This window comes from Camelus bactrianus, chromosome 1, assembly GCF_048773025.1.
Source record: "Camelus bactrianus isolate YW-2024 breed Bactrian camel chromosome 1, ASM4877302v1, whole genome shotgun sequence".
Taxonomy (NCBI): Eukaryota; Metazoa; Chordata; class Mammalia; order Artiodactyla; family Camelidae; genus Camelus; species Camelus bactrianus.
The window spans coordinates 109,969,712-109,995,306 of NC_133539.1; the positions used below are offsets into that span (position 1 = coordinate 109,969,712).

Here is a 25,595-nt window from a genome sequence, read left to right on the forward strand (position 1 = left end):
GGAGTGGGGCTCAGTCCTGGGCTAATTATTTCCCCCTCCTGAGGCACAGCCCTTCTGAATTAACTCCCATGTCCTGTGAATGAGGATGCTTTTCCCTCGAGTTGGTAGGAACAGGCCCTCTCCCCAGGCCTGTGTGGATGCCAGGCATGGTTTTCCTTTAATCCATTTGGGTGGTTCTTTCCCAAGACTTGAGTCATTTCTTTACACACATTTGCTGATCAATCCTCAGCTGAAGACTTCGGCCGCTTTGCAGACCTCTGGTGTTCTCTGTGCCTCCTCTCGGTACTCTGTCTTGTGACCTTCTGCTGCCTTGTTTTCTCTGGACTTTCAGCTCTATCTCCTCAACTTAAGGAGTCTTCCAGATTTCACCTGCTCCCCACTCCGTGTGCTGCGTCCTGAAATTTTCTCAAAGCAACAATTTGGGGGAAGTCGTGGGGGCACTCACTCATCTGTTTCATGTCTCTCAGGGTGTCTTTCACTGCCTGATGTACTATCTTGAAAATCATTTTCTCATATATTTTGTCTGTCTTTTGGTTGTTCCCAGTGAGAAGATAAATCTGGTCCCTGTTACTCCATGTTGACCAGAAGCTAACGTCTTGTGCCTTTGCTTTTTCATTTAATCATTTGTTTGCAGGGGACACTGGTCTGAGCCCCTAACTGCAGACATTGGCTTGGGTAGGGGTTGTTGTCATTCCAGTTGGCATCCTTAAGTTTCATCCATGATATTCATCCAATTAGTTATATAAACATAAATTTGCCCTTTAATGGGCTGCAGGATTTCTGCATGCTAGACCTTTTGCAAGAACTTTCTGCTACCCAACTCTTATAAAGCTTGTTTTCAGCAACTAGTTTGGGGTTTTTTTTCATGAAAACTGTGATTTTTTTTTTTTTTTTTTTTTTTTTTTTTGCTTTGACTGCCAGGGAGCTCAGGCAATTAGTCTGACCTCAGTGACTGGGTAAGATGTTATAAGATATATATCCGGACAAACTTTTTGCTCCAGTCTTATCTTTTTAGCTTATTTATCCTGTGCCTTGTACCTCCCTCAGAATTCTTAGTTGCAAATAAGAGAAATCTGCTCTTGCTATCCAGTTGATTTGAGCAGGCAGTGAATATATGAGAGGGATGACTGGGCAGTTCAGAGTCTCCGGGAGGGCCAGAGAACCAGGCTTGGAGCAGCAGCGTGAGTCACATCAGGACTGGTCCAGGGGGAGATACAGTCCCTGTGCTGGGTACTGGCAAGGCTGATGCTGAAACCCACATCATGGCCGCCCCTTTGTGTGGAATCCAGGGGCATCCCACACGTCACTAGATTCATGTTCGTCATTTCTGGTGAGTGTCATGTGAGCATCTGATGGCAGAAGCTTAGGCCGTGTGCCTACAGCAGAGCTGCAAGAGAAGCTCCTGCACTGGGGAGGATGGCTTTGGACCTCCGCAGACACAGTAGGGGCATTCAGAGGGACTGGGTAGCTGTTCACTATTGTTATTGGTGGCTGCTATACCCTGATATTATTTTAAACAGTTTTATCTTCAGAAATCACCATGATTCTTTTGGGGGGAAAATAAAAAGGAAAGGGTTAACCTGGGCTATCAAATGAGTGTGAGCACCCTGTGCACAGCAGTCACGCGGGCAGCGCAGCCTCTCCCTCCGGGCGGGGCACCCTTTCTGGCCGCTGTGCCCCTCAACCCCTTCTTGATCTCTCAGGCTCCCAGGCCGGGTGAGGGTGGAAGTGGGGATGGCTTGGATGAAATATCTGAAGGTTAGTGAGGTCCAAGGTCAGAGGACTCCGCCCACAGCCAGCAATGAGCCCTCCTTGGGTGCTTGCATCCAGCCACATTCCAGGCTTGGGAAGTGTTGCCACTCACCTGAAAGCGGAAGCAGGCCTTGAAGACCATCTAGCCTGACCTCCCTGGTCCTCTTAGCCTGGTGAGCGGCGGAGCTGAGGTGCATGTTGGTGGGGAGCGGGGAGTGGAGGGCACCTGGCGGCCCCTGACGCAGGGCAGGCCTCCCTGGCATCGCTGGGCTTAAACAGAGGAGATGGGGCAGGCGGAGGACAATGGGCAAGCGAGAAGGTCAGGAATGGGCCAGCTCGCAACTGGAGGGGGAGAAAAGGCCGGGGCCAGACCAGCCCCCACCACTGGCCCGCAACCCCTCCTCCTCCCTCTCTGTTCTGTCTTCCCCGGGTCCCCCGGTGAGGCCCAGGTGGCTGAGCATCCTCTGTCAGAGGGATTTAACACACTTAATTAAAGTGTCCAATGAACAGCTTTGCATATTTCTTAATTACCGTCTGAATCTTTTGGGGGACGGTTTGAAATGGGATTTTCACGTGTTTCCTCATTTAGCCTATGGTGAGCCAGCCAGCCCCTCAGGGCTCAGGTAGGAGCTGGCAGAGCTCCCAGGCCAGAGCTGCTTTTCTGAGCATGGGCGGCAGGGTGGGATGCGCAATGGGAGCCAAGCCCCTGGCGCCCCATGCTTGTCCACCCTTCAGGAAGGATGGGCTGGGTTTTATGGTTTGTAAAAACAACAAAAGGAAACAAGGATCAGACAGATGCAGCTCTTCCCCTGTCCAGCTGTTCCTCTTGTCACCACAGGGCCTAAGGGCTGTGCACCCCATGGTCAGGCCAGTAATGGGGGGCTTTGTGGGCAGGGGGTGCAGGGGAAGGGTGGGATCCTCTCCCCAGGCCCTTGCAGAGCAGGGACACTGGACCAGGACAGCCTGGCCACCTTCCCAGCATCAGGAGGAGGCCTGGGCCCCTCGGTGGGCAGGCCCCTCCCAGCACTCCACAGCAGTTCCCATCTGTGTTCCTGTAACTGAGCTGGTGGGATGTTTGAGCCAGCTGGGCCCATCCTGGGACTGGGGTGCTGGCCTGAGCCTTGGGGAAGTAGATTTGTCTTTTCGGTCCCGAGGGCCACCTGGTGACAGCTGCAGACCTTCTCCGACCTGGGCTGGCTGGTGGGGGCCGTGTGGGTCAAGGATGCAGAGACTCTTTCCCTGGCATGTTGACCACTCTCCTGAAAACACAGGCGTCAAGAGGTGGGCAGCCCGCTGGAGCAGCCTAGAGGTGGCAGTGAGTTCTGCCCCATCTTTCCTGCCTTCCATTCAGGGCCCAGCTCTGTGACCTTGAGGAGGACCAGACAAGGACCCACCGACCACCCAGCGGCGCCCCAGAGCTGGTGTGGATGGGACATGTGTGTGTATGGCTGAGAGCAGACGGTGGGGCAGATTCGGGCTTGGCTCTGTGATGGGGAGGTCCCGTGGGTGGAACACACACCACCAAGTCTCAGAAGACCCTCTACCAAGTCTCCAGCTAATTTCTTCTGCTCTGCCTCACATTTTTCCCCATTTCTGGCCCTCACGGCAATCTCTCCACCTCCACCCACACCTGCCGTGAAGATGACAGGTTGGAGACAGGTCTTTCATGGAGGGAGACAGTGTCGGAGTGGGAGTCTGGGGCTCATAGTCCACTCAGCTATCACTGTGTGGCCCGGGCACCAGCCTAGGAGCCCTCGTGGGCACTGACCCCAAAACCCTGGAAGGGTTTGGCTTCACATGGCAGCTGTGGAGAGATGTGGGTAAGGGACAGCTGTATGCAGAGGACATTGTGGCCCCATATCAAAAATCTATTACCTAGAACCTGCCACTGTGATGCAGACTAGGGCCCATGGGAGGCTGGTGGAGTGAGTGGCCCAGTGGATGAGGTCCAGGTGGGTGAAGGGCTAGCATCAGTCCACCCTGCTCTGCTGGAATTTCCAGGGTGTGTGGGACTGAGCTTATCTGGACAGCCCATGGGTTTGCGAGACTCCTCAGCCCCCAGCTTACATGTGGGTAAGAAAATGACTGTTTCGTGGTGATGTCAGTAATGAAAAGTAAGCTAAGATCCTCAGCTCATGAGGTTGAATGATTATTATTAATCATTACATAATTTCCCCCCCTGAATGTAGTGCTGATATTTGTGCTGTGATCTGACAGTTTTAAAGAGTTTTTATGGGTGACCTGAATCCAGGGTGATGACTTGGTGTTTCTCCTCTGTGTCCAGTTTACTCAGACTAAGGAATGGCTTCATCTGCCAGGCTTGAAGCCAGGTGACAAAGAGGCTGGGCTCTCCTCTAAATCTCACCGGTTACTGGGTTCCGTCACCCTCCTCTGCTCCCCACTTCTCCCCCGCCCCACTGCCTCTGCTTTAACTGAGAGCCAACCTCTTTTGCTGGACTCCTGCCCCAGATGTGTCCCCCTGCCCCTTAGAAGTGCAAGTTTTCTTCTTAAAACACATGTGTAAATTAAAAAAAAATGCTGTGTAACAACAATCTCCTCTACCAAAAAAAAAAAAACAACTTAGTGGGTCAAGACAACAAGAATGTGTACTGATGCTCAGGAATCTGTAGTTTGGGTGGGTCCTGGTGGGGAAAGGGTGTCTCTGTTCCACTTTGAGGGCTCCAAGGCTGGGGCTCGAGTCATCTGAAGGCTGGCCCGCCCACAGGTCTGCTGGCTGCTGGCGGGGGGCGTCCCTTTCTTGCTGCATGGGTGTCTCCGGGTGGTCCTCCCACGTATAGGCGGCACTGGGCTTCCTCACAGCATGGCGGCTGGGATGAAGGGCTAGCTCCCGGGGTGTGAGGGACCCAGACAGAAGCGGAGCTGCCTTTTCTAACCCGGCCTTCAGAGTCACACACAGTGCCATTTCTGCCACAGTCACAGGCACCCCGAGAGAGAATCCACGCCCCTTGATGTGGCCACATGGCCCGGCCATCTCACCCCTGCCCCCCTGAAGGCGTATAAAGTGAACTAACAAACTGACTCCCTGATGCAAAACTGTTTGCTGATTCATTCTCTACTGAGAGTAACTTTAATCGAGAGGCTACGCTCCAGGATGGTGATAATGGACTCATAATTCAGAAGAATGGACAGACCCGCCGGAGTGCCTCCTGAAGATTCGTTGAGGTTAAGAGGAATACGGCACCCTGTAAAACACCCTGATTGTTATCACCTTTTCTGTTCTGTCGAGTTTTTCTATAAAACCTCAAGACCCCAACCCCAAGAGGGGATCACGATCTTTAAGGCGTTACCCTGCTGTGACTCCCTTTGCCGGGCAAAATTATAAAGCTGCTCTTTCCTTTGCTCCCCATACTCTGCCTCTGAGTTTGAATTTGCTTCTTGGGGTGCAGAGGCTGATTTTTCGGCAACACCCCCAGGCTTGCCTCTGTCTGTTCCTTCCCTCCCTCCACAACTGGCCCCAGAGATGGAATTTGGTTTAAATCAATCTGCTGGCCTCAGGGCACTTGTTTTAACAATGTTTGTCACTTACTCTTCTCCTCACACACCCCGTCTGGCCCCATTTTCCCTGAGACAAAGGTCAGATGTGGCTATAGAAGCTTCCAAGTGTGTCCCCCCTACTCTTGACCACGCTGCTGCCCCCACAGCCCCGTAACCTGGCTTGTCGCCTCCCCTCTCTCCCCACAAGCTTTTCCTTTCCCTGCCTCTGCGTTTGCTCACCGTTTCCCCCTACCTGAAATGCCTGTTCTCCTTTGCCCCCTCGCCCCCCTTCCCACCATTGCGCAGCTGCCCTGCCTCCTCCTTGCAGCCCTCCTGACTGCCCAGCCACCCGGGCCCCTGCCCTTTGTGATCTGCTTTGCTGCTGGTCAGACCTTTCCATAAACAGGCGCGACGTGGTGCACAAGGTGAGGACTTTGGCGTCGTATCTGGGTTTATACGGCAGCTCCACTGCTTCCCAGCTCCGTGACCTTGGGGGTAAGAACGAACTCCAGATCATGACAAGGATTACATGAGGAAACCCAGGAATTTCTTGTCTGGCACTGAATAGAAGCCCAGGGAGAGTTAGCGTTTCCATTCCCTCTTTCTAGAGGCTCCTAGTCAGTGCTCAAGTAATGAATTTTCAAAAGAGGAAAAATGCATCTCCTTGCTTAATCGTGTGGGACTAAACTACCAGAAGATTACAGGAATATTGCTGAGACACGAGCAGAGAGGAAAAAAGCTCAATAATGATTTACCTACTTATTTTTTATAAAATCCTGCCAGTAGAGCTGAATCTTTGCCCTCGGAAAGAGCTTCGCTGTGCTGCAGTCTTGTCTGAGAGCTGTTGGAGGGGAAGTGGGACGGGGTGACCTTGAGAACAGAGCTGTGTGGGGAGGGCGACTGCAGGCCGGATAGGGGGTGGGGGCGGAGGGGGGAGAGGAGAGGGTGGAGGGCGCCCCCCATGTCTCTGGCCCCTCCCACTGCCCAGCCCTGTCGGAGCTGCTTGAATGCGCTGCCCCTCTTGGGTACCCCTTGGCCTTGGCCCAGCGGTAGTGCCCAGCCAGGTGATGGCTCCAGCTGTCCTGCTGCTCTTTATGGTGACACTGAGAGTGACCAAGTAGGTGGGCTGTGCAAGGTCTCCGTTTCCAGGTTCCAGCGCCTTCCACCCAGGGCAGTTGCTGAGGGTGGGGTATGCGGTGAGGAAGGGGCCTCTGCCCTTCAGGGGGAGAGGAGCATGGCACAGGTGGCCCCCTTACCCCCCCCCCAGCTCCCTTTTGTGATGCCAGGGCAGCAGTGGGCAAGGGGCTCCTTTGTAAAGCTCTGCCCCAGGGCCCTAGAGACAAAGTGCAGAGGACACCTTCCCAAAGTTCCCCTCGGACAGGGTGGCCCAGGCGCTGCTCTGAGCGCTGGTGGGTCCCCTGCAGGCTGGTGAGCCCTGCACTGGAGCCCTGGGGCCGAGGGTCAGGGTGGCGGCCCTGCGGTCAGTCTTGCTCAGGTTGTGGCGGGGACGGGACACACCAGCCACAGTGTCAATGCACATTTACCTGCAGTGACAGACAAGGGCCACGGGGAAGGACGGGCAATGGGAGGGCTCTAAGCAGGGAGGCCAAGCTGACAGGTTCAGGCAGAGTCTGAGCCATGTTATCCTGACAGCTGTGGAAAAAGTATGGGTGGTCTTGGGGAAACACTCAGGCAGGGAAGGGGAGGGCTTCTGCTCTGAGGAAAGAGAAAAACTGGCCTAGAAGGATGGGGAGAAGTCACTCCCTTTTGCAGCAGATCAATGAGTCCAGGCCTCAGTTGGTGTGCTCTGCGCCAGGCATTCAAACTGCCCCCCCACCCCGCTTTCTGGACCCTCCTTGTACCCCACAGGGGCCTTAATCCCCAGTTTCTGACCTTCCAGATTGGGTCGAGCACCGACTGAGTAGGGCAAGGCCCCCACCTCCAGCCCATCTCAAGAAGAAGGTGCCTTGGCTTGGCAAGGCTATCCCCGGTGAGGGCTATGACGTCCACGGTGGTGACAATAACGAACCAGAAAAATCCTGAAATCCAGCAGGACCCAAGGATTCTGAGGAGCATCTGGAATAGGAGCTCAGTTCCTGGTCCAGCCGCCTCATCCTAGCCGCTCTCGGCTCTGGCCCTGGGCAGGATGCTGTCAGCTTGTTTCCCCTTAGATCAAATGGGGACGACATGAGTTCCCGCTTGGACTTGAGGACTAACCAGGGAGGTCTTAAGGGCTTAGCGCAGCACTGCTGCAGGCACAGAAGTCCTGCAAGCTTCTGGCAGGCAGGTGTCCCGTCTCCTCTGTTTACTGCTGTTGTGTAAATCTTTGCCTGGCTCAGCCCTTGGGGTGTGCCTCAAACGTGCTCTGTAAATACAGGATTCAGGTGTGGCCTGTTTTGGTGATTGTGGGAAAGCTCAGGAAATGCTGGCACCGACCAGGACCCACACCTAACGTTCCTCCTGCACAGTCCCAAGACACGGCTGGTTTCCTTGGGATTTTCTCCTTCCATCCAGCGGTCACCTGCCAGCCAGTACGATGCCACTGGCCATGGCTGTGGCCTTGAGAAGAGGGAACTTGGCATGAGAAGCCAGGTGGAGATTCCTAAACTCTCAGCTACTCCATGAAACTCCGGTTCCTTTAGCGGCGTTTTGGGATTTGGCTGTCTCTCCTCCCCACCTGCTCAGCTCAGGGAAGAGCCTGGTGGAGAATAGGATGGTGCTTTTCCACCTTCTCTCCACCCTGCTCCCCGATGCCCGCCCCCTTCTCTCCGAGGTGTAGAATGCTGTGTGTCACCACCGAGGGAAGCTACCAGTGCCTCTCTTCCTGAGGAGGCAGTAACTTCCCATTTTCTCTTGGAAAAGGAGGATGCTGTGTGCTCCCTGATTTCATCCCCCTCCTGCTAGCTCGGGGTTACTCCGCTTTTCACTCTTTTGTCCCCTAAGCAGTTCCCAGCTAGGCCTTTCTGTGGCTGATAGTCTCAGAGGAGATCCTCCCGGTATGGGAAGCCCCCGCTTCACACCTTCGTGTGAATTTAAAGCAATTGGAAAGCACTTTACATACTTAAAATTTCTGTTGGAAACTCAAAGAGCAGTTTCCAGGTAACTTACAGGAGATCCCGGGTGCTTTACTGCTCAGCCCAGAGATGTTCAGAAGAGAAATGAGGCTGTTCTGACACCGCAGTTGTACTGCAATTCAGTCCCAGCTCTGCCCACCCCAAGTTGATGTCAGACTGCCCAGGTTTAAGGACCTAGTCCCCAAAGAGACTGCTGTCCACTTCAGGCACCAGCTGTGAGTGGGATCCCCAGGGACACCTGCACTTCTGACCAACTGGCTACAAATCTGGGGGTCCCCACGACCCTCCTCAGCTTCCATAGTTCACCACATCAACTCACAGAACTCAGGGAAGCATTCCACTTAATGACAGTTTTTCTATGAAAGATACAAATCAGGAACAGCCCAAAGAAGAGACACAAAGGTCAGAGTCTGGGAGGACCTGGTACTGAGCTGCGTACCTTCTCCCTGTGAAGTCAGGGTACCTCGCCCTCCTGGCACGTGGGTGTGTCCACCAACCAGAAAGCTCCACTAAGCTTCGGTGTTATTGGGGTTTCATGGCTTAGGCACTGTTGATTGAAGTCAGCCATGTGACTGAACTCAATCTCCACCCTGCCTTCCCTCGTGGGCTCAAAGCCCCAAGCTCTGATCACAAGGTTGGTCCCGCTGGCATAACCCCACCCTGAAGCTACTAGGGGCCCACCAGGAGTCACCTCATGAGCACAAGCTCTGGTGTGATCCAGGGACTCAGAAATAGCAAAGACAGTACTTTTACTCCCACCCAAGAACCAAAGAGGAGTCAGATTCTTTGCCATACCGCAGAGGTGGTGGTGTCTGTTTTTCAGCTGGTATCTGGAGATGGCCTCAGCTGTCACAGCTGCCTGCTCCCTCCTTCCACTTTTAAGCATTTTCCACGTGCCTGGCACTTTTGTTATCTTACTTGATTCTTAGTACTGCCCTTTGAAATCTCTGATGTTGTTATGCCCGTTTTAAAATGAGGCACTGAGGTTCAGAGGGGTGGTGGCCACCTCAAAATGACACAGCTAAATAGCACCCCCAGGCTTTGAATCCAGCTAACCAATCCTGGCTCAAAGGTGGGGCATCTAAGTTTGCCCCACAGTGTGTCAGGTGCTCCTTCTGGTTGGAAGACGATTGCCTTTCCTTTACAAATGCTGGCTGTCGAGAGAGGGTTGCATTCGTCTGATGCCTGGTGTCCTATTGAGGCTTTCATGCTGGAATAGGGCCTTTCCCAGAGGAGCCCTGTTGGGTTGCCCTGCTTTGTCCTGGCAGTGACCAACCACCTGCCAGGCCCAGCCTGTGGACATCCCGTCTGAGAATCGGGGAGAGGCATAATGGAGAACTCTTGGGTGCTGGCTCTTTTGCTTTCCCCACCAGGGTTATCTGTCTCCAGCAGCTCGGAGCAGAAGGGGCTCTGAGCCAAGCCCCGCCGGTCCAGTCCCCTCTGAGCTTTCCAGGGCCGTGGCCAAATCGGTGGGACGGTGTGGAGAAGCACCCCATGCTGGACCTGACCTAACAAACGCTCCTTTCTCCTCCTTCCTCCCCTCCCAGATGCTCAGAAATGCTGCAGTAGGCATTTCTGCCGCTGCCAGGCCCCAGGGGGCCTGCACAGGGTTAGGTCAGAAGCCAAACACTGCAGTTTGGGAAATTAGCAGCACTTGTGGGATTCCCTAAACCATACCAGTGCTTCTCAGTTGGGGGTGTTACTGCCCCTTAGAGGGCATTTGCAGACGTCCAGGGGAGTCCACAATGACTGAAGAGCCTGCCGGCATTTACCCAGCGAGGTCCAGGGATGCTAAACATCCTTTGAAAAGCTGGATGGTCAGAAGGGGCTCACACATTATGGAGACTAGTCCTGCCCATGAGAGACACTGGGAAGTGACCCATTTACTCCCCCTGCCTCCTTGTTCCTTGAAAAGCCACCTTCCTCACCAGTCCCCAGGCTGAACGGCTGGGAAATAAAGGAGCGTGCCTCCCTCCCAGCCTGTGACCAATGGCAAGGCAGTATTTCCAGGTGAACGTGGGCGCACCAAGGGGAGCACGTTGTAGTGCACACGCTTGCTCTGATTCTTCATGGGAGGCTCTTGCATCGTTTGGGCTCTTGCGGGAAGACCTGATTTGGGTGGTAAGAATTCACAAGGCGTGGGGAAGCCTCCTTGGTGCCGGGCAAGAACTCCCATGTGGCCCTCCAGGTGTAGACGGGGCTGCCTCGCCTCGAGGTCTCTCTCTTTGGGGCGGTGGGGGCGGTGGGGGCAGTGGGGGGGGTGGTACTCCGCCTTCCACTTCTGCTTCTGCATCTCTTCTTTTCCTCTGGGCTTTTTTGTTTCATTGTCTGTTTTTGTCACGTGAGATGTGTTTAGAGGAGCTTGGATCCTAGCGTGGATCACGGCTGAACCCCTCTCTTCTTGTTTTACAGTCGGGAAGACGTCTCTGATCACGCGGTTCATGTATGACAGCTTTGACAACACGTACCAGGTGAGCTCCTGGGTCCCCGCCCCGAGCGCCCGTGGTGTCTGCAGCCGTGACTGGCTCGCTGATGCTGGGGTGAGAGCAAGGCATTCGCGGGTCCCAGGGTGTCCATGTAGCCTTGGAGGATTTTCCCACATGTGCACTGGTCCCAGCCCGGTGAAGACCCTGAGCCCTTCTGAAAATCCAGACTTCCATGAAGGAAACGCAAAATGAGGGAGGTGAAAGAGCAGAAGAACCTGCTTCTCGAGTGTGGCTGTTTGCTGGACCTTCATACACGCACATGCACACGCACACGCGCACACACACACACACACACGGTTGCTAAGGCACTTTCTTCCTTGGAGAGGCTGGTGTGATGGGCCTAACCCCACTTTACATGGGCAGGAGGCTGGATGGAGTGACCTGTGTGGCTCCTGGCTCTCAAAGATGGCCTGGAGTCAAACAGCGGTGACTCCAGGTGGCCTAAGTCTGAGCTCTTGGGGGTCGGTAATACATCACTTTTCTGGCACCGCTGATGAGTGGGGAGGTTTGTGCAAATGAAGTGAATTTTCCCTGCAACTATAGCTTTTAATGCAAGGAGCCGAAGTAAATCATTTCAACTATTTTTGAGAAAAAATGTATTGTTTCCTTCCTTAAGACAGAGACTATAATGCATTTTTTTAAGCCACTGGGTTCTGTGAGATACTGGCTCTCAGGGATGTTAGTAGGCGTTATTCGAGAAAAAAAAAAGCAGGGAGAAAGGTTCAGTGCTTGTATAAATTTAGAGAACTCTGAACAAAAGTAAACGGACTTCTCTACTGCAGGACTTCTCAGGGCCTTTACTGTATCAATGTATGGTTTTGATTTGCGGAAATAGAGGTGCAGTGTGCAGGATCTCCTGGATGTATTTAGTCATGGAATCCTTTTGTCATCGAATCCTCAGAGGATTTATAGAACACACTGGGGGCTGCTGTGCTAAGAGGTCTGCCAACCTTCCTGGACTTACGAAGCGTACAGAGCACAGCTCACTACGGATCACAGCTCTCTGTCTACTGTTCAATCTGTCTCCCTCCCTCTGGACTAGTCAGTATCTTTGCCTCAAATACAGCCCCTTTCTCTGCCTCCCTCTTAATCCCTGCTTTTCCTTTGCATTTCCTTCATCTGAAATACCAGATACCTAGTGTACTTGGTAAGAATTGACTGAAGGGTGAGGACATGGGGCCCCGAGTGACGTGCACAGCCTTGGGCGTTGGCTCTGGGACGATGATTTCAGCCGCACTTCCTGTCGGTTGAGTTTCTCCAGGCCAGGGCTTTGTACCCTGGTGGGCTTGTCAGAGGCCTCTCCTCCCACAGGGGGAGCCCCACTGTATCGCCTTGCATTCAAGTCATTGCTCTAACAGACTTCAGTTCTCAAGTCTGACTTGTATTCACTTACTTGTGTGTGTATGTGTGTGTATGAATGGCCTCACAGATATTATTTTGGTTATTTGATTTTTTAAATATTAAGTCATTTATAATATTTCTTATTAATGTCCAACTGATAATAGTGACACTTGTGGTTGGTGTTCTTGGCAGTGGTGGGAGGCAGAGGTGGCCCCAGGGCCTTTGCAGTGGTCCTCACTGGCATGGATCAAAGCCTCAACTCATCCCCAAGTCACCTGAGTCCCTCAAAATCTCAGCTCACCTCTGTCTCCATTGTCACCTCCCATGGCCCACTGCTTGTCCTATATCCTGTGGTCCAGCGGGCCTCCCTGCCTGCTGCTTCCCGCTCAGTGATCCTGTCATGCCTCCATGCCTGGCCCGTGATGTTGCTTCTGCTGGAATGCCCTTCCCTCTTCTCTCCTCTCTTCTGCCATGAAAAATTCCTCTGACTCATCAAGGCTCAGAGCACACGTTTGCTCTGCGGTTGGGGCCCTCCACGCTCTTCCACGCCCCCTTTCCCCTGGCACATGGACCTCAGGGCTCCTTTGGCCTCCCAACTCCACAAGAACTCCTCCTGCTCTGGCTCCTGGATGGGCTTGGGGCCTGGGTGAGGCCAGGACCCCTGGGATCCACTGCTGCATTCGTGGGCCCAGCACAGGGCCTGCCCCCCACAGCTGGTGTCAGCTGCCTGCTGGTACCAAAGGGGCTTCAAGAGACATTGTCTGCCTTGGTTTTTAGACTCCATCAGACTGACAGGCCACAGGGACCCAGTGTCAATGTCCAATGTTGTGGCAAGAGGCGGAGAAAGCCCAGAGGAGAGCAAGTGCCCTCCCCACGGCAGGTTTTTCTGACTTTTTTATTTTTGCTGCAGGTACAATTTCTTTCCCAATACCCTCTAAAATGGTAATTAGACTGGGAGGCTAGGGCTCCAATTCTGTGCGTACACAGGCTCATGCTAATGAATTCTCTGGAGATGGAGAGGGGGAACTGTTTTTCTTTAACGTGCTGGCAGAGACACTCGGGGAGTAGCCAAGATCCCCAAGGGCTCTGGGGGTGTCCCCAGTTGTCCCCCGGCACTGTGACCATGCCTCACTGCCACCCACAAATGTCCCGTTTGTCAGCCAATACAGCCCAGCAGAGCCCCTACCTTGATTAGCTGAGGTGCTCAGACAGTTCCCAGGACCGATGCACCACTCCCTCCTTCCCATCCTTCCTGTGTGTCTCCAGTTCTGTCTCCCATCCCCCGCCCCCATTCACTTATTCTGACGGCAGAGGTCTGTCAAGTGCTTACTCTGTGTTTGGAGAGGCAGTAGGAGAAAGCGACCACAGAATCTGGTCCTGCCCTGAGCCGGGGCATGGATGGTGGAGGGACTTCAGTCTCACCCTGGGTGGCAGCCAGTCTCCCTCTGTCTGGGGCTGAGCATGCCCGAGGCCCCAGGGGCTAGTGTGAGGGCCCACCCGGACCTGCAGAGCGGGGCTCCCCCACAGGCCCTGGGGAGACGCCAACTTGTTGGCCTGTGGCCTCAGGAAAGTGGGTCTCCAGCCGCCTCCTGCCTGGCACTGCCCCTACACGCACGTGTACCTCGTTCTCCTCCTGATACATGCATGCCCCAGCCTCCCACCACCCCACCCATCACCTTGTCTAAATCCACTCACTTAAAGAAGGGAAAGATCAAGACTTAGAAACGGCCTGGTGAGAGTCACGTCTGCAACAATTCTCTTGTATAAAACACCAACTAAGAAACGTCTTTCAAAATGTACTAAGAAGAAACTGTGATGAGACTAGCGCCCCCCCCCACCGCCTCCAGAGGCCAGTGAAACCCACCTACCCGCCTGGCCCTTGGCCCACCTGTTTGAAACCACACTGGAGCCAGGATGGGAGGCTTCAGGCCTCCAGCTGGCGCCTGGGAGTTGTTGGGGGAGATGCGCTCCTCTGGGCTTTTTCACGGGTCCCTCACGGGTTCTCCATCTTGGCTGGATGCTAGCATTACCTGCTGGGGGCATGGCCAGAGATGCCCAGGCTAGCTCAGGCACTAGCATTTTTAAATCTCAGTGATGACTGAGATGAGCTGACTGCCAAGGCTGGAGCCTCCCAGGCCTATGCCTGGACCTCCCACCACAGCACAGGTTAGGAAAGCAGCCTAATGGGTCCCGGCCTGCTGAGGCTCACCCTCCCTCACCTGCTCCCGGGAGCATCTCTGGAGGACTCACTGGGGCACTCCCTGGGTCCCACGGTGCCTTCGGGAAGGGGACAGCATCACTGCGCCTCACAGGCCGAGGGGCCGCCTGAGTTGCTCCCAGCCCCTCAGAGATCTGGCCGCTCTGCCCCGCGCGTACCTCTCTCACCCTTGGTCTGTATTAGTTTCCTGAGGCTGCTATGACAAGTTGCCACAAACCAAGTGGCTTTAAACAACAGAGATTTATGTTCTCACAATTCTGGAGGCCAGAATTCTGAAATCAGCGGAACTGAGCTTCCTCGGAAGGCCTCCGAGAGAATCCTGCCTGCCACTCCCGGCTGCTGGCGGCTCCGGCCATCCCTGGTGTGGGGCTGCATGGCTCTCATCTCTGCCTCTGTCGCACACGGCCTTCTCTCTGTGTCTGTGTGTCCTCTCCTCTTCTTATAAGGGCACCGGTCATTGGATTTAGGGCCCACCCTAACTCCTGGATGATTTTTCATCTTGAGGCCCTTAACTAATGCATTCATGAAGACCCTTTTTCCAGATAAGGTCACATCCTGAGGTTCCAGGGGTACAGAATTTGTGGGGTGGGGGGCACTCTTCAACCCACCATAGTGTCCCAGCACCTCCCAGTCTGATCCCACTGGGGATGCTCTGCCACCCACGCTGCCTCCCAGCACAGGCCCTCCAGGCTCCAAGCCCCTCTGGGCCAGCATCTGACCTGGGGAAGCCATTTCCCCCGGGAGCTTATCTCGGCAGCAAGTCTTTTTTGTTCATACAGGGTTTTTCAAAATGATCAGATGTTCCTCTGTGTAACATTTGTAAGTTGATTTATTAAAGTAAATAGGTTTTCTGGGGCCTGGTCATTGACCCTCTGGGGCCGTCCCTCTAAATGCTCTGCAGCTCCCCAACCCGCGCCTGCCCCACCCGACCATTCAGCCCTGCAGCGGGGTTAGCCTTGCAGGGGAGCTGAGCTGCAGCTGGGCCACACACCCGTACGTCCCAGGTGCTCAGGAAGAGGGCATTTGTGACAGATCATGGTGTGTGGAGGGCTATGCTTTGTCCGTGTAGGGTTGGATGCTCTAAGTTTCTCCTTCCGGGGCAGCAAGTTCTGCTAATGCTTGTCCATCTGTTGTGGGAGAACAGGTTCTTGCCTCGCTCAGGAAAGAATTCAAGAGCAAGGCATGGTAAAGTGAAAGCAAGTTTATTTAGAGAGATACACACTCACAGACAGAGTGGGGTCTGTCTCAGAAGGGAAAACGGCTTAGGAGATACACACTCCATAAGCAGAATGTGGACCGTCTCAGAAGGCAAGAGCGAGGGCGACCACAAGGTGCGGAGCTGTTAGGTTTTATGGGCTCAGTAATTTCATATGCTAATGAGTAGGAGGATTATTCCAACTACTTTGGGAAAGGGGTGGGGATTTCCAGGACCCCCTCCCCCCGCCACCTTTTGACCTCTTATGGTCAGCCTGGGAACTGTCATGGCCCTGTGGCTGTGCCATGAGGCTCACGGTCTACTGGAAGTTTCTTCCTTCAAAACATTGCTGCACCCAGAGGCCTGGGATCAAATCCCAGCTCTGTCACTGAGCTGAGAGACTCTGGGCCAGCATCCCAGGTTCTCAGTGTTGTGTATTTTTAACCTGGAAATTATTTGGATGGGATTTAACCTAGACCATATCACCTAGACCAGTGGTCTCAAACTTTAGCAATAGGGATGTGGCTAATTAGTTAATGTAGCTCATGGAAGTCTTAAAGTCTAGATGATGGAAAATTATAGGCCCCAAGCACTGTTGATACAAATGTGTATTACCAGACACTATCTAGAGAGCAAAACGAATTAACAACTCCACAGTAAACCAAGTTGGTAATGATGGAGTGAAGCCAACAACTTGCTGATGAAGTGTTTTTATGGGAAACTGTGGGCCCCCAGCCATGCCTGCATATGCACAGGTGCAGAGCTCTGCCACTCGGCCAGATGATGCCGGAGCCCCGGGCTTCTGGCAGAACGCTGGACTCCATCTTTCATTAACTCTAGCAACGTGATGACTTTATCATGTTAATACAGTAGAGTTCCATCTTTCACAAACATCAAGTCCTATGGCCAAAATGAGAGGCGACTCTCATATAGTGAAATGCTGCTGAATGCCAGGCAGCTTGGCAAGACAACCCTGCCCTCAGAGACCCGCTGGGGCACCACCAGTCACCCAGGGGCCCCCTTTGGGCATTTACCTGGGACTGATCTGAGAGCAGACTCCCTCTAACGTCCTTTCTTTCCCTCCCTCCTCTCCCCTTCCTTTTCTCCCTCTCTTTTGTCATGCATTTGCAAATTAGGAATGCAGTCAGCCTCTGGTACAGAAAGCAGACTAACTGTGGCTTAAACAAGGAGGGGTTTTGATTTTTCAGGTGCAGGAAGTCGCAGTGGGATATGAGGTGGCCCAGCTTTGCGGTGAGGGTGACGCCATCAGGCAGGCCCCAGACCCCTGCCGTCATTCTGTTCTGCCTCCTTGTTCTGTGGGCTCTCGTCTTCATGCAGCCTGGCCATTGCTGCTCCACACATCACCTCTGCATTCGAGGCAGCAGAAAGCAAGAGCTTGCCTAGAATCCCCGCCCCCTCCAGCAGACTGCAGCGAATGTCTTATTGGCCGGAATGGAATCACACAATCACCTTTACCCTCTAGAAAGTCTGGGAAAGCAGAATTTCTCTTTTACAGTTTCCAGGCCAGCAAGGGAGTAGGAGGTTGCCAATTGGTGTTGGGTGAGTCCAACAGCACTTGCTAGTGTTTAGAAGTTAAATGGACCCATGATGCAACTCTCTGCCCCAGATTTTAGTAATTCTTTAATTCACTTTGTAGGTTGCTTGTCGATAGCTCTTAGGTGGCCTCAGAAATCCACCTCCCAGAACACCTTTCTCCCTAAGAGCTGCAGAGAGGGCTTGTGCACCTGGATCCACCTGTGACCCTGTGGGAGACCTCTCAGGGGGCTTCAGGCCACACATCCGTGGGCATCTGTGTGGCTTTTGAAGAGCTTGACTAATTTTGATGCAGTTGAACCCCTTATTTAAAGTTGGAAGGTGCATATTGTTTGGTTCATGTTTCAGAGCACAGTCAAGTAATAAAAGAGCAATCAATAAATTTTTGAATTGGGTGATGACTAGCACAAGGCAATCCCCATTTTGGGAAGAAAGTCACCACTGGAAGTGTGTAGACTTTGAGGCTGAGGTGGCTCAAAGAATCCAGGTACCTGGCTGTGGCCTCCAGAGCCAGCCGCCCCTCCCCACAGCACTTGGTTGAGCTGTTGGGAAGGACAGGCTCTGCCCAGCTTGTTCTGTCTCCTTCCCCCACCATGTGCACTTGCTGGTCTGAATCCTTAAGTTTCGCCAGCCTCATTTGCATGCTAATTTGCATGACTTTACCCTGATCCTCTCATCTGATGGTTGGTGGTGCAGAGCACAAACAGCAGCTTCATTGTCAAGGGCCTGTCATCCCCAGCTGCTTTCTGCCATTTACGGATGCTTCCCCAGCCACGGGCCAAGGCCTGGCCCAGGCTAAAAGAAGACATACATACACTCCTTTTCATGATTTCTCTTCCTGGGAAGAGATTCTTGAGTCAATTTATGCAAATTACCATGCAAATTTCTACCGCAGACTTTATTACTGTCTTGTCAGAATGTGGATGCAAAATTACATTTCATAATAAATGCACATAGCAAAGGCGATTTCAACAAGTGCCTCGTGAAACATCTCTTTCCTCGGGGATCCGCTGGGCCAGTGGGAGCCCTTGTGCAGAGGGAGGTGTGTAACGTGCCACCATTCTGCACTACACATCTGAGCCCCTGCTGACACTGGCTAATACCACCTTTAGAAGAAGATAAATGGAGATGCAGCTGTGAAATCTGTCCTTGTTAAGGTTCCTCATGTTTTGTATAAGGTGATGTGACTGCCATTTTTCATAAGTGGTACAGTTGGCAGGCACAGTGATTTTAAGGAATAAATAAGCATCGCCAGGTTTGGGGAGATCTAATCACAGCAGGATGCAGTCTAGCCTCCTTGGAGGGGCCTCAGCAGTACGGAAGGCTTATGCAGCACTGCCAAAGGGGTGGGGAGGATCAGGGGGTCCTGGACTGGCAGGAGAGTCCCCAGAGTCAAGCTTGCTGCTCATGTTGTCTTGATACCCTCTTTACATCCCTGTGGAATAGTTTCCAGGTAGAATAATTTACTGCATGCCTCATAAGAGAAAAAGGAAGTACCTAGAATGAATGCCGTGGCCAAGACTCCATGGTTCCTTGGGAACCCACCTCTGTGAGGGTCAGTCTTTCCTGAAGCTCTGGGAACATTCCTTTATTGGGATGTTAATAGGGATTACAAGCACAAAGGTTCCTAGGGGCCAAGAAGCTTGAGAAACAAGTGACATGAAATTGTTCATGACTCTTCAGTGCAGGACTTCTCAGAGCCTTTACTATGCCAGTGTGCTTTATGGCTCCCCACTAAGGGCTAGAGCATGCAGCCTTTCCCAGAAACACTTGATCACAGTTTACTTTCAACCTGTAGTTGGCCTCCCTCATGGGGCCATGTTCCACATAACCAGCCTGAGGAACATTGCTGGAGGCTCTCCTGGGGGTGGGTGAGTTTCTGCACCTTCTCTTGGAAATCCCTTGGTCAGTTGGTCAGTCCTCATTTTGTTTCCACAGAGCACCTTGACACAGTCTAACTCATCTGATCTAACAGTCCTTGTAGGAAGCTATGAGTATCCATTTTTTAGAGATGAGAAGCTGAGGGCCACAGGGGCTGTCATTTTTCCAGGACTCTCCCAACCCAGTGTTCTTCCAATTGTACAGCGTTCAGACCCTGCCAATAGGCACCAGCAGAGTCACTGAAAACAGACCGGGGCCCTCTGGACACATGACCCCACGCAGGTCCATTTCGGTGGGACACTCTGCTAGCTGCATGCCAGATCCTCTGAGGCTGGTCGTGGTCTGCCCTCGGGGCATTGACAGGGAGTCTAGGTTTGTAGACAGAAATCTGTCCCCTTTCCCCATGGAGGCTTCTGGTCACCTCAGCCTCTCAGCCTCCTGGCATCACCAGGGCTGTGTGCATATCATCCATCTGGGCTTTACCTCCAAAGCAGAATTGACTCCCTCCCCACCCCACACCCATACCCACACAAGCATCTTACACCCATTCCTGCCCGCATACACATACTTTGACATGCAAATACACAGTTGCACGCACACAAGTGTGTCTCCACTCACCATGTGTCCACTCATACACACCTGCCCATCAGTACACTCACACCGTGTGACTTGACCTTTGAGCAGGAATGCACGTTATGTCACGTAACAGGAAATTAGGACTTCTGGGGCCTTTTATAGGAGGGGGTGGCCTCCCTGGGTAGCTAGTTTTTCTTTTTGTCTGATGTCCCCATATTATCCTTTTACATCATTTCTACTGATCTGTTTTCAAGGTCACTGACTGTTTCATCTGTCATCTGCTCTCTCTGGTTAAGCCTGTCATTCATTTAGAAATTTCAGATACTGTATGTTTCAGTTCCAAATTTGTGTTTGCTTCTTTATAGTTCCTGTTTCTCTGCTGAGATTTAAAAATCTGCACCTTCATTCTGAGCATATTTTTCTTTATGTATTTGAGCATAATTCTATTAGCTGTTTAAAAATACTTGCTACTTGCGACATCTGGGTCACCTCAGGGCTGGTCTCCATTTATTCTCTTTCTGTCTTGAATATGGCTTTTACTTCATATGTCTAGTAGTTTTGAGTTATATCCTACACATTGTGATTAAAACTGTGGACTGCATTTGTTTCTTTGGAAGAGTGTTCGCTGGACCCAAATTCTTATTTCTTTTCCTTGTGGTAGGCAGCAACTTAAAATTCTGTTCAGATTTGTTTGTTTGTCTGTTTGGTTTTCAAGTCTTAGGTTGCATGTGGCTTGTTTGGGTCAGAGATTTGGGCAGCATTTACAAGCAGAATTTGGGGTGCCCTGTCTGTGGCTTTCTCATTTCCAGGATTTTCCACACTTTCTGTCTGCTATGATAGCTTTACAATTTGCCCTCTCATTTCTCAACCAGTAGGACTGTGGGTTTCTTGCCAGGTTTTAGCCTCCCCTGAGCTCCAGCCAGTGCTGCCCTCAGGTGGAGTGAATAGTCATCAAAACAGGAGCCTCACCCAGGGCCATTCTCTTCTGTTAAGTGTTGACTCCCCTCCAGATTCTACCTGCTTTTGGTCACTTTCCAGTGCCTTCAGACTGTTGTTTGTTACATTTTCCCAGAGTTTATACTCATAATCTGCAAGGTAATTCTGATGGGAGCTCTGCCTTTATGGAAATCAGACCTCTTCCTTTCCCTTCATCTGGGATTTACCCTCTAGACCTCCCACCCTCCACTACCTCCCCCCTTCACCTGCTGGAAAGTTAGTATTCGCTCAAGGACTTGCATAGTTGCCCTGACTTTTCTCAAGAAATCAATCAGAAGCAAGGTCCTCTTCCTCTTAGGGCCCCTCTGACTACACTGGTCCTTCCCATCTGTCAGGGACCACAGTTCTGTGTGCTAATCTTAGCTCCTCCACAAGGTTGGAAGTTCAAGGCTGAATCCTGAACTCTGAATGGGTGTTGACCACGTGGAAGGACAGCCCCAGGGACGGAACAGCTCCTTATAGGCCAGGACCAGCGCTTGTTCTGGTCTGTGTCTAACACGGAGTAGGCACTCAAGAGTGGATGAATGAATGAGTAGTCATTACTTACACCAAATGCCAGGAAGGCGCTGCCCAGGGAAGACCGTGACCACTTTCTCCCTGCAGATCTGGCCCTTCTGGGAGAGATGGGCTCCAGCTGGCAGCAGCGTAGGGCCAACTATTTGTGCCTTATTTTTGGAGAAAAAAAAATGGTGTCAAGGAGCTATAAAGTTTCTGGTAACCAAGGCGATCTTAAAAGTTCTTGTTTCTATTCTGTCCTTAGAGAGCTGACTCTTTTGTTGTTGTTAAAATGCAAATGAACTTCCCCTTAAGTGGGCTTTGCTGAGCTATTATGGCTAATGACGGTAAGATGCTGACAGTTGGGAGCCCCCCACATATTCAGTGACAGCTTCAGAAATGAAGGGTTTTCAGGAAGCAGAGGGAGTGCAGCTCAACAGTCAAGAGCAGGGGCTTTGCATGCAGGGAGACCTGGGTTCCAGTCCTACCTCTGCCACCACCACCTGTATGACCTCAGTTCTGAGTGAGCCTTGGCTTCTCCATCTGTGATCAGCCCTTCTGCAGGCACGGGCATTTCCATCCGTCTCTCACCTCGGGCAGGGACTCTGCCCTCCTCCAGGACACTGCAACCTCCCCAGACCTGTCACTGCATGAACTCAGAGTCTCCTCAGCTGTTTGCAAACTTTACTGCACAAATGAGTTACCTGAGAGCTTGTCAGGAATTCTGATTCCCAGACTGACACCCCAGAGGTTGTGATTCTGTCTGTCTGGGCCAGGCTCCGAAATCTGCATATTTAGCCAGCTCCTGATGTGACCTGAAGCATGGAGCAAGGGCAAAATGAAGGGGAGGATGTTACCAACTATCGCTGATAAGGATGAAAACTGAAGGTAATCAAGGGCGAATTGCCTGCTTGGGACTTACCACTACTGGTGCTCCTATGTTCCTTCTTTAAAGATCCAGACTTCCATCTGTAAAATTTCCCTTCAGCCTAAAGTGTTTCTTGTAATGAGGGTTCGCTGGTGACAAATGATCACAGCTTTCCCTTACCCGAAAACGTTTTTGTTTTGCCTTCATTGCTTTCAACTATATTTTTTGTTAGTTTTTCGTACTTACTTTTCTTAGCAGTTTTTAAAATAGATTTGTTTACTTTATTTTTATTTTATTTATTTTTTGAAGGCGGAGGTGATTAGGTTTATATATTTATTTCCTTATTCTTTTAACGGAGGTACTGGGGATTGGACCCAGGACCCGGGGCATGCTCAGCATGCCCTCTACCACTGAACTATATCCTCCTCCTCCCCTCGCCTTCATTGTTGAAGGAACTTTTCACTGGCTGTGGAATTCTAGGTTGACATGATGGTGATGGTGGTGGTGGTGGTAGTTTTAGAACTTTAAGGATACTGTTGCATTGTCTTCTGTCCTGAGCTGTTTCCGAAGGGAAATCAGTCCTCGTTCCTGTCATTGTTCCTTTGTTTGTATTGTGTCTTTCTGTTTCCTAACCGCTGTTAAGGTTTTCTCTGTATCTTTAGTTTTCAGTAGTTTGACTGTGACTTATGTAGGTGTGATTTTCTTTGTCTGTATCTTGTTTTCGGTTCCCTGAGCTTGGAGCTGTGGGTTGATGTTTCTAATCAAATTGAGAAAATATTTGGCCACTAGTTTTGGGGGGGGGGGGCAGGGGGAGAGGTAATTAGGCTTATTTATTTATTTGTTTGTTTGTTTTAATGGAGGCACTGGGGATTGAATCCAGGACCTCAGGCATGCTAAGCACACATTCTACCACTGAGCTATACCCTCCACCTCCTTTTTTTGTTTGTTTTTAATTTCTTTCTTCCTTCCTTCCTTCCTTCCTTCCTTCCTTCCTTCCTTTTCCTTCCTTCCTTCCTTTTCCTTCCTTCCTTTCTTCCGTTCTTTCTTCCTTTCTTCCTTTCTTTCTTTCTTCCTTCCTTCCTTCCTTCCTTCCTTCCCTTTTTCTTTTTTGCCACTAGCTTTAAAAACACTTTTTTTGCTAATTCTGTTTTTACTCTCTTTCTAAAACCCCAACTACATGTTTATCAGGTCATTTTATATCATCCTAGAAGTTCTGTTCATTTTTATTGCATCCTTTTTAAAATCTGTGCTTCAGTTTGAACAGTTTCTTCTGGCCTGTCTTCAAGTCCACTGTCCTTTCCTCTGAAGTGTCCTAGCTGCTGTTATTCAAATCTAGTGAATTTTCATTTCATATATTGTTTTTTTTGTGTTCAGATTTCTGAGTCCTTCGTCTTTATATATCTCTTGAAATTTACCCATCATACTCTTTTCCTTTATATTTTTAACACACTTATAACAAAGTCTTTGTCTGCCAGTCCAACATATGAGTCACCTGGGGATCTGCTTCTGCTGAGTTTTTTCTTGATTATGGCTTGAATTTCCTGCTTCTTTATGTTTAGTCCTTTATTATTGTGTCCACTGACATTGTGAATAATAAATTCTAGAGATTCTTGGATTCTGTTACCATCCTCTGAAGAGTGTTGAGTTTTATTTTAATAGGTAATTAGGTTATAGGCAGCCATTCTCTTTTTGTTTTTTGTGTTTTTTTGTTTTTTTTTTTTTTTTTTTTGGAAAGGGTTTACTTACCATGTTTAAACTTTGTTAAGATAGGTCTCTTTGGGTTTTTCCCTTAGTCCTCTGATGTAGCCCTTCCTTAGTCCTGAGATGATGAGCTTTCTCCCAAGGCTGGCTCTTCTGGGATTCTAATGAAAAGCCTGAGTTGTTTACCAAGTCCTTCTAACTTGGTGAGACTACAAAGCTACTTTGGGGAAAAATTGGTTAAATGTAGGATCTCACTGAGTTCTCTTCTCTTCCTTTAGAGATTGTGACCCCTCCATTTTCTGCCTGTTTTTGGTCAGTTTTGCAAATTGTTATTTCTTGTATTTGTCCAGAGTTGATAATAGTTATCTGGGGGAGGGTTAGTTTGATGCCAGCTTACTTAGCCATTATTGGAAGTAAAACTTGGGAAGATGTTTTTGAGCAGAGCTGATGGCTCAGCCATATCCAAGGACAGTGGCTCTGCTTTGGCACCTGTCTATATACATGTGGGAAGGTCTGTAGTGGCTCAGGAGCCTGGGTGGGTGGGGAGAGTGGCCAGAACAGGTCTGAGGGAGTGGGGAGTTAAGGAACCAGGTGTTTCTCTGGTGTAGAAGAAGCATGAGAATGGGAATAAAGGTGGGAGAGAGCTGAAGCGATAGGAAGTTGACCTTAAATTCCTCATCACCACTGATTTGGTCAGGCTATTGTGAGGGGTAATAAAGTACGTGTGTGTCCAGTAAATGGTGTTTATGATTACGGAGACCACTGGGCTGAGCTTTATTAGGGCTTGATCCAAATGGCACAGTCTTTGTCTTAGCATCTGGTGATTTCTCTGTCCTCCGTGGAAGCACACATGATGTGAAATGAGTCGTCATTGTTACATCATCATCAAGAACACGATCAGGAACCCCTGCTGCCTACCGTTGAGGGTCATGTTTCTCTGTGCTTGTTTGCTCTATCAGGTTAGAGTTAGGCTACGTTAAAAGAAACCCAAAATAACAGTGGCTTAAGCAAGGTAGAAGTTCAGTTGTCTGTCGCACAGAGTCTGGGTGTGAGCAGTCCAAGGCTGGTGAGGAGGCTCTACCGGGCAGGAACTCAGGCTTCCTGTCTCGTGCATCTGTCATCTGAATGGGCCAATGTGATTTATTATCACCTGTCTTCATTCCAAGTGGTGGGAAAGGGAAAGGGGCAACTGTGGGTACTTCCCCATGTCCCCAGGAAGGACCCATCCTAGAAGATGCATATGTCACCTTCACATCCCATTGATCAGAACTTGGCCATCCAGCTACAAGGGAAGCTGGGAAATACCATCTTTATTTGGGGCAGCCAGGAGTCCATCTACACATTCAGAGTCCTATTACTGTAGAAAAGGAGACTGCATGTTGGGGGACAGCCAGCAGTCCCTGCTACCAAACCTCAGCTCATGCACCTGCTTTTTAGTTCAGGGGTCACTTTGCAGAAGGAGCCTGGCCCTCCCTGGGGAGCCCCTGAGCACTGGAGTTGAGACATGTCCACCTGCTCTGTACATTTCTCCTTGTGGATATCAGCAGACAAGGACTGTTGCTCTAACATATACCAATAAATGAATATTGTGTGACTATTAAGGAACAAGGCTCAGTCCACAAGCTGCTCATTAATTCGAGACTTATTCCCCAGTGGCTACACCATGCGGGGAGGGTGTGCAAAGCTGGGGTTGAAAGAGCCCAAGTGATGCCAAGATTTTAACGCCGATCCTCCCAGCTCTACCACTGATTGGCAGAGTCACACAGGCATGTGCTTTAACTTTCCTGGTCTCCAAAGTAGGGGCCTGGGTTGTGTCTAACGTGTTTGCTTAGCATACATGTTCTAGAATTGTATGATTCCTTGACACTCCCCATCTTTGCTTTAAGGCCAGCTTCCAGGAGGACGCAGCCACCTTAACTCCTTTGTGGAAGGGGTGGGAGTGGGGGGTACATGCATGTGCATA

At 51.1% G+C, this 25,595-nt stretch overlaps 1 protein-coding gene across 3 annotated transcripts in view; it reads left to right on the plus strand.

The window, feature by feature from the left end:
* RAB6B (RAB6B, member RAS oncogene family) overlaps nt 1-25,595 on the plus strand; it is an 87,985-nt gene that overhangs the window by 35,909 nt on the left and 26,481 nt on the right. For all 3 annotated transcript variants that reach the window (XM_074371117.1, XM_074371114.1, XM_074371121.1), the window contains one exon: nt 10,734-10,792. In XM_074371117.1, coding sequence (XP_074227218.1) covers nt 10,734-10,792 — 59 coding nt within the window. The remainder of the gene's footprint in view (nt 1-10,733; nt 10,793-25,595) is intronic.